This window comes from Anneissia japonica, unplaced genomic scaffold (assembly GCF_011630105.1).
Source record: "Anneissia japonica isolate Jap-2015-1 unplaced genomic scaffold, ASM1163010v1 scaffold639_len268944_cov154, whole genome shotgun sequence".
Lineage (NCBI taxonomy): Eukaryota > Metazoa > Echinodermata > Crinoidea > Comatulida > Comatulidae > Anneissia > Anneissia japonica.
The window spans coordinates 130,233-139,544 of record NW_022754805.1 but is presented as its reverse complement, the minus strand read 5'-3'; the positions used below and the strand labels follow the sequence as shown (position 1 = coordinate 139,544).

The 9,312-nt window shown below is 36.5% G+C and overlaps 1 protein-coding gene across 1 annotated transcript in view; it reads right to left on the bottom strand.

Annotated features, from left to right (window-relative positions):
* The window catches only part of LOC117123239 (sushi, von Willebrand factor type A, EGF and pentraxin domain-containing protein 1-like), a gene marked incomplete in the record, with an annotated part of 54,326 nt that extends 47,156 nt beyond the window's left edge, over positions 1 to 7,170 (bottom strand). Inside the window, 2 exon segments of the mRNA XM_033269085.1 lie at positions 807 to 1,263; positions 6,746 to 7,170. Of these exon segments, the coding sequence (XP_033124976.1) occupies positions 807 to 1,263; positions 6,746 to 6,803 (515 nt within the window).
* Between the last annotated feature and the right edge of the window lie 2,142 nt (positions 7,171 to 9,312).

The following is a 9,312-nucleotide window of genomic DNA, read 5'->3' as shown; positions in this document are numbered from 1 at the left end:
TTGTTATTAGCGGATTTTAGTTTGTGCGGAGAACCAAGTAGCATAGATTTAGTTTTTTGAATGTTAAGAGTTAGCTTGTTAGATTTTAACCATGAAGATAGAAGATGAAGGGTAGAGTTTAGTTTTTGTTCAATGAGTTTAACAGAAGTATTGCTGTAATAAATTATTGTATCATCAGCATACATATCGATATGAACATTAGGATCAGAGTTAGTAAGTGTTAAAGGCAGGTCGTTAATGTAAATAGTGAACAAGAGGGGGCCTAATGCTGATCCCTGAGGGACACCATTAGAGCAAGGACAAGGACTAGGAGAAGATAATGTGTGACTAAAAAGAACATGCTGAGATCTAGAAGAAAGGTAACTTTGTAACCAGGTGATTGTTAAAGGAGAGAAACCAAAATATGTTAATTTAGCAATTAGTGTATTATGATCAACAGTGTCGAAAGCTTTTTTAAGGTCGATGAATAGAGTGCCAGTAAGATTTTTATTGTTAGTTTCATGAAGCCAAGAATCAAGGGTAGTAGTCAGTGCAGTAAGAGTTGAGTGTTTAGGTCTGAATACAGATTGAAAATGAGAAATAAGTTTGTTAAAATCAAGGTAGGTATATATTTGTGAAGCTACTGATTTCTCAATACTTTTGGAGCATAAAGGAAGAATAGATATAGGTCGATAGTTATTAAGATCATTTCTCTTGCCAGATTTGAAAATAGGAATAATTTTAGCCCTTTTCCATGAAGAGGGAAAGCAACCAGTTTTCAGAGAAAGGTTGAAAATTAAATAAAAATGAATGAATTGATATCTAACCCTCTGTGTGGATGTGTCGTAATTCCTCTTGGTTTTGATAAGCCTGTATCGATTACTGTAGCTAAATTGCTAGCATAATAATCAGTAACCACAATCCAATTGTATGCTTCGTCCACCCAATATAAAGTTTTTGCTAGCCAGTCAACGGCGATTCCGTCAACTGAAGACGAAGTGCCTTGGAAAATTGACGAAGCCGTAGCTGCATCACCAAGACCGCCTTTCATTATTCTTTTCTCTCCACTGTCACTCCAGAAAACCGTGCGTTCCGCGAAGTCATTGGCGATAGCAATCCAATGAGCTGGCTTACGAGAGTAATAGTAACGTGTGGAGATGGTTGATGATTGGATATAGTCATCAGGATCCGCGGGTAGGCTCTGTAGCTTAGCTGTGCTGTCTTTCAGACGAAGCTCTGTCCAAACCAGCCGAGGCCATGGTTCATCTTCATTCATACTAATAACTAAAAAAATAGGAAGAGGAAAACAATCAGCAACTTATAATTAAGTGTATTAAGTGTTGTGAAATTAAGGGCAATTAATATTTATAGGCATGTTTCACGAAGAGTAATACTTTATTATGCAATCATGATTTACGGTATTCCAAATGTTTAGGTATACTTTGTCAGGGCCGGCGGAACGTTTTTCAATGTGGGGGTCCACTAGTAAGATGAATGAGAATATAAATCAGGAGGATCTGGTTTCTAAATTTAGGGGGTGGGGTCAACGTTTTTTCAACAAAAAAAAAAAAAAAAAAAAAAAAAAAAAAACCATAAAGGAAGGTGGTCCGGGGGCCCTTCCCTTGGAAAATTTTGATTTCTAGATGGCGGGAAATTAGCTTTCCCGACTTTTGAGCTATACTAGCATTAGCTGTCTTTTACTGAATTTTAAGTTCTTCAAAATTCAAGGTTTTCCCCTCTAGTCAGGTAAATTTTTCTCATTCTTATACAGTAAATATGCCTTATGTGTATACATACATAAACAAAAATTGAGTAGTTGCATACCTATTCTTTTTTCCATGAATCGATAAATCCCAAAAAGAAGAGGTCCGGGGTTCTCCCCTGGGAAAATTTGGATTGCTAGATGGCGGGAAATTAGCTTTCCTGACCACCCCTCCCCCACCCGATTCCGCCGGCCATGTTGTTAAATCTTTGATGTGTGACATTTCAATGTTTAGTTTTTGAACCTTGAAATAAAATGTCATTGAACTTATATTTAACAATAAATAAAACTAGTTGAACTATAGGCACATAACCTAAACCTTGCCAAGCAATTTTCACTGTTCTAAGAACAACATCTTCAACAAACCCATTGGTAACGTCCTGAAATGATATTTACGCAATGAAACATCATTTGACAATATTGTATGCCTGCATTGGTATTGTGCGTGTATGTTTAGATACATAAAAATTGTGTACAATAGACCTAAAATAACTTGACTCTTGGAAATCTAAATTAGTTTGGAACCAGCAATTTACACATTCTCTTCTGGCTAGAAAACGTGTACCCGTAATTTGCACACATTATTTTAGTACCACTGTCTCACGGATTTGGCTCTCCTTGAAATCGCCCCATCCTCCCTCCACCCTCCCACGATAGCGATAGACCAACCTCCCTCCACCCTCCCACGATAGCGATAGCCAAAGCCAAATCTTTCCCCGAGAGCTAACTCATTCGACACCTCCTCGATCAAAATATGCAGTTATATATTTGATCTTCTTTTTCTTAGGGAATGTGGCCTGAAGAACGTTGCACATAAAAGGGAAGTGGTCTTGGAAGCTTGAGGTTTGCTAGTGATAATAGGTCCAAAGAGCACAATCAGGACGTCCGGTCTGTGGTAAGTCTGGTTTAGACGTGGTTTAAATTACTATAGTACCTTCTAAAAACCATGATAAATTTCCTAGCAGTACTTTTAATTTAGAACATTATTATAATCAGAACTTTATTCATCGTAGTGGGCTACATGTATCTATCTGCACATAATGGTTATACATAAGCATTTATTAAGGGGGGTATCCCTGATTTATCAGTGGTGACCCCAGGATCTGACGGCCTGCCGTGAGACCGAATGCCTAAACAGATGTGTGGGGAACGCAAGCAAAACTAGTACTAGGACAGTGGCCGCATATTTTATTCCACGGTTAATGGTTAATAGGTATATGTTTTTATAGCACGGTGGAGTCAAGACAAAGTGCCATCAGGGATTTGAAAGTTCATTATTCGATTTTAAAATCTCATGTAAATGATCTGAAAAATTGTGGAATCCTAAATTCTTCTAACATTGATTTTGGATTTAAGTAAATGTTAATACTTATTTTAGAATATCGTAAAACCTCAAATTGAAGCCTAATGGGCTTAATCTCGAGAAGAAACCCATCTCTAATTGAAACCCCCTCTTTAGTTTGCAAAATTAGCCTCGAAAAGAAGTCCACGGGCCACTGTACCAAAACAATTTTGTACTCAGTGTCATTATATATTTCAAGCATTAGTGTGACTGAAAATTAATACTTAAGTGCGTAATAACACTGAGTAAAAGATTGAATCGTCGAGAATAACGTACGTTTACCCATGGTTCTAATCGAACTACTTCCGGAGTTCAAGATCTGAATTTATTAACGGACTATGGCTAATTTGAATTAAAGCCAACATCAACATAATATTTGAAAAGCCACTTATGATTAACTTGAGTTTGGACAAATATGAGAAATAAAATCCATGTCCACACACAGGCCAGGAATAAGCTCGTGTCTAGCCAGCACACGTGTGTTGTCCCAGAAACGAACGTGTTTGCTTATGTTTTAACGCTGTCGTTTTGTGGGACTTTACCAACAATATCCAAGGGGCGGGGCTTAGCCGAGAGGTCCACTTACTTATACCCAGTACCATAGTCAATCCAGTACCTACTCAGAAGTTGCATGCGTAGTGTTGCCGTGTTAGGTCTAATTACTAGCTAAAATAAACATATTCACGGGTTAAATAAATATGATTAGCCATACATGCAATTTTTTTTCAATATCCTTAGCGAACAACCTGAACTTTGGTTAGGCGATCTGTTATGATACCAGGGAACAATGAGTTTCCCTGTTCCCTGGTGATACATTGACTATTTCAATCTACGTATCCACATAAGTAACGTGGTAACGTGCGACTATTGCATGTGTTTTTAATAAAATTTTGTATATCAATATTCTATAATTATTGATTGTCAGTAATGCAATTAATCGGTTTGAGAGGTTACATTTACGTGTTGCTGTATCGAAGTATGATTATGTGATATAATATGAAAAGGCTGTATAATACAGATGTGTGTATGCTGAATAGACTGCCAGCTTTCGTATATCAATTTTAGTGGGAAATTATAACAAATTGCAATGCTTATTCATAAGTGAGTCTGGGGAAAATACTAATAATCCCGTTAGCCGTAAAGAACAGATTATGACAAGTTCTTTTCTTGAGAGCTCATTAAATATCGCAACAATATGGAAGTTGATCAAATAACTTCAACTACCTTTAAGAGTAATAGGCGTATGGTATTGAATTTCATTTACGTTAAGCCAAAAAATAAGGGTTAACAGCTACTGGTGGGAAACCTTATTTTTATTTTAGCTTAACATAAATGAAATTCGATATTATCCAAGGTGAGAATATTTTTTTATTCGACAAATTTGAGTTCAAGATGTAGATGTTCAGATATTTTTTTAAACGTTGTCACATATTATTACAAACAATCAGAATATCTTTTTTCATCATTTCCATATTCATTCTACCCGAACACACATTTTATCATTATTTTTCGGAACGGAAATGACATTGTTTTTACCATGAGATGATTCCGGTATATGTTACAAATAAAATACGCATCGTTGTGCTTTAGTATTTTGTCTGATTTGTATATTATCCTCATTTTGGGCCTTGCGGGGACTTAGCAGGGGATGTAATTTCCAAAATGGTTACATGCATGTGAGAGTCCCGGCCACCTCCTAGCAATGCGGAGCATCGTTTTAATGTACATCCCCGGCTAAGTCCCCGCCACACCGCCGTAGTCCTGGGAAAATGCCTCGCTAATAAATGATTGGAGGATAAAACCTACTTGAAGGTTTAGCCTACAGTAGGTCTGAATCGGAGAAGCAACGTGAGAGCTAGGCCAAGGAGATGAGGTTCCTTGATGGAAGCACTACGCGTGCGTATCACTTAGCAGTTTCCATGGAAGTTTGGACTACAATTGACAAGTGCATAATCTGTCTCTTATACACATCTAGATGTGTATAAGAGATAGATTTTTCAGTGGGATTGAGCACTGTTTCTATGTCTTAATGAATATAATTTAATTATATATATATATATATATATATATACATATATTATATATATATATATATTTAACAACTGTACATATTTCTGATAAATAACAACCAAGTTTCTTTTAAAGCTCGAATGCACTATAGTTTTAAAGATAGCAAAAGAAAGTTACCGAAATTGGGCTGCCTACTAGGGTCGCAACATCCTGTCGTTAAGTAGCCATAAGTACGCATTTCCTTAAATGTGTTCGTTCAATCGTGTTGATTGCTGTGGCATGAATGCACGGTTTACTAATAGCAAAGTTCTTCATGTAAGAGCACTGTACGACATTTGTACACTTACTGTTCATTGTAGCAGAGGCCCGGCCTACCGGTACTGCAGCTGATCTTAATACAAGCATGGGGAAACTAATTCCTCCGTGATACAAGAGTGCACAGTAGGAGTTGTCCCATCCGTAATAGGCATATGGTCCTACAATAACTAAATTTTTCTTTAGTTATTATGTAAGCAGGATATACCTTGTATTGTTGGTCTTCGATTATAAACACAATAGGCCTACTAATTATGGTGTGTAAAGCAAAGGATTCCAAAATTGTATTATTTTTGTCTGACGGTCTTTTTGCATATCTTCTGTTTTTGCATGAATATTTTTCTTGCATACATTACCGTAAATGCTTGAATAAGCGCCGCTCTCGAATAAACGCCGCACCAAACGTGCTTTTTTTCGTTAAGCGCCGCTCTCGAATAAGCGCTGCGGCGCTTAATCGAGAATATATTATAATATTACTGTGTGTAATGAAACAGGGCTTTAAATACAATGTATACAGTGTTACATCAGTAACGCAATGAAGACACAATCATTTCTTTATAAACGTTCGTTTAAGATGATAGGGCCTATGATAGGCCTAAAAACGACGGGAATACCTGAATAGGTGACATGGGAACGGATAGAAAGCGCCACGCCATTATTATTTTATAAGCGCCGCTCTCGAATAACCGCAGCACTAAAGCCTCCAAAAATGTTATAGAAGCATTTACGGCACTGGTTATATAGGCAAATACAAATAAGAGGAATATTCTCACCCTAAATACTTAATGTGTAACTGAGAAATAAGGAAATTCAGGCTACACTAAGATAATTAACATTGATTAGAAGTAGAGGCAGAAGAGCAGAGGAAAATGTACCGGTACCGTAGGTCCTAATATTTTTGGTGTTATGTCCCACTTGTATCGTGCGTCGTACGTGTGTACCTAACCACATACTTGACCATACTTCGCACACGCAATGACGAATGTCAGTATTAGCAATTACTGTAGTAGGGCCTATGTTCTCATGGTCTATATCACTTAAGAAATCGATAATTAACAAATTGTATAAGTAGCTTCGGTAACATAATTAAGGTCCAATATTCATCGTCACAATTCATTTAGTACAATTGTTAGCCCCTCCCCTCTCCCAGCCCTCTTGAAAAGATAGATATTATGAACCGACCTATTTTTCAGGTTTTATAACTCACTGTGCCGAATTTTGCGGGACATGTCAATTATCAACCAACTACGTTGGTCTACAGCCATTTGGAATTTCCATATGGAAAAACAATGACAAGCAAAGAAAATTAAACATGTTGACATAAACTTAAGGCTTACCTGTACATGTTAGATAGAGGTAGGCTAGTATCCGTAGTAGAAAACTGTTCCAAAACATGTTAGCATTTGGTGGAAGACAATTGATTGACTTAGCACTGCTTGTTCATCGGCATTGGATAATAACAATGCATATACCACTACAACCGTCTGCTTTCCGATAGCTTTCTTGTTTCCTGTTTCACGTAGTGTATACGTTTAGTTCGTTTCTTGGTTCCGGATGGAAAAAAAATCGCACGATATAATATACCCATTATATCTTATCTATCAAACCGTCAAATCTAAGTAAATCATTCATTACTTATATTAGGGAGAGATGTGATCTCACAGAAACATTGGCGGAAGAATTATACATTATTCGTCTGCTGCAGTCTCGAAAATAAAAATCTGTACAATGCATTTGCCATGTTTGACATTCTTTAATTTATTTATTTAATGTTTAATTCATTAAGTATACTTAGTGACAGCAACACAAACTTTCAGTCTGGGGAGGAATACGTATTTCAATAAAAACGTTCTTCACACATTCTCAACCAAGGTACATTATTCTAACAAGTATGAGTTATCTGACTGATATACTGAAATGACTTGGCGGTAAACAGTGACGTCACAAATGCTAAACGCAGTAGACCTACAAACTTCTATTATATCTCGCTATTGTTTTTTAATGATGTGCAATGATGTGCTATAGGGGAAAATCATTAGGCCTACTGATTATTTCGTTCACTTTCTCTCTTTGAAGAGAAAATATAGTTTGGTTAATCCAAGCCTATATCTCAATACTTCATCCTCACCTGCCGGGATGCCCCAACTCTTTGTGCTATACCCCTTCAAATTTAAAACTGTTTCTAAAATACTCTAAAAGAATGCATGTTGATAGTCATGAATAGACATACTGGAGGGTTGTCCCGCATAGACTCATGGTACCCGGGAGATAAGTTGACAATAATGATGAACGAATATCTGGGAAGATAGCATTAAGAAGGCATGGGGTCAGCAGTTTCTGAGTAAATTCGAATAGGCCTAACTTAGGTCCCGAATAATTGCAGTTAAGGTTGGATACGTTTCGATTGATTTCAATGTATTAGAGGTTAATGTACGAATTAATATCCACTTTGGTTGAGGCCGGCTGTGTGAAAAAAAAATGTTTACCTTAGTACCGCTGGCACCACCATCACCGGTATAAAGTACCGGTATAAGTCTATAAATCCGGTCCACTATTTAAGCTAAAGCCGGTTTTACACGCGAATGCATTCGATCGCTCGAACCGAAAGCATCAGTTGGGCATGCACATTCACATCCGAGTTTTTCAGTTCGAACTGTTTCTACTTTTTGCGAGGCATAATAATGCGCTAACAATCACAGCTCGAGGAAGAAGCGAACCAACCCTCTTCCGCTATGTCGAATAACAACGGCTACATTATAATAGGAATATATTAGGAAGATTTGTAGGCCTATAAAAGGGAATGGTAGGGTTGTCAATTTTAGAAGTACACAATTAGGCCTTATGTCGGCCCCGCCGCTGGTGGTCTCTATAGTGATTGAAACAACTGGCTACCGGTACCAGCTTAAAAGATTACCAGGGCGCTCGATTCATTCCGAGCCTTGGATGGGTGGGGGAGGGGTGGGGGAGAGTTAATAAAGTTTTGCTTTAATTAATATTTATCCAATAATTTATTCAAGCAATAATACATGACAAATAGGCCTCCAATGTATGCAAATATTAACTTTCGACGAATTATGCTTTCTGGTCAAAACAGCAATAAGTCAAAACGGCAATGACCAAAACGGCAAAAAAAGAGAAAAAAACAAACAAACAAAACAAAAACAAAACGGCAACACTTTTTGACCAGAACGGCAATGGACCAAAACTTTATAACTCAAAACGGCAAGACCAAAACGACAATAGGCCTATGTCAAAACGGCAATAAACCAAAATGGTCTATGAAGGTTTTCTTTAAGAATTTAAACATACTTTCAATGCGCCCCAAAACTAATTATAAACCAAGTGTACGATTAATACGGTAAAAATGAGGCTAAATTTTCATAGAAATAAAATTTTAAAATACAGACAAAATTAGGCTAAACCATTTAGTCCTACGTCATTAAAGTAAAAAACGCAAAATAATAAACCAATTATAAACATGAAAGTGTACAACGATTAAATTACGGTAAAAAATGAGGCTAATTGTCATAGAAGTAAAAAACGCAAAAAAATTAAATAATAGTAATAATAATATTAATAATAATTAAATAGTAGTAGTAGTAGTAGTAGCAGCAGCAGCAGCAGCAGCAGCAGCAGCAGCAGCAGTAGCAGTAGCAGTAGCAGCAGCAGTAGTAGTAGTAGTAGTAGTAGTAGTAGTAATAATAATAATATTAATATTAATAATAATAATAATAATAATAATAATAATAATAATAATATACAAATTGAATAATAATGGATTGGGGAAACACAATATACAAGCAGTAAACATTTAAATAAATAAAACTTTCAATTACAGACAAAATAAGGTTATTTATGTCATGACAGGACAGTTATTCATGTAAATTGCAAACACAGAAAGCGT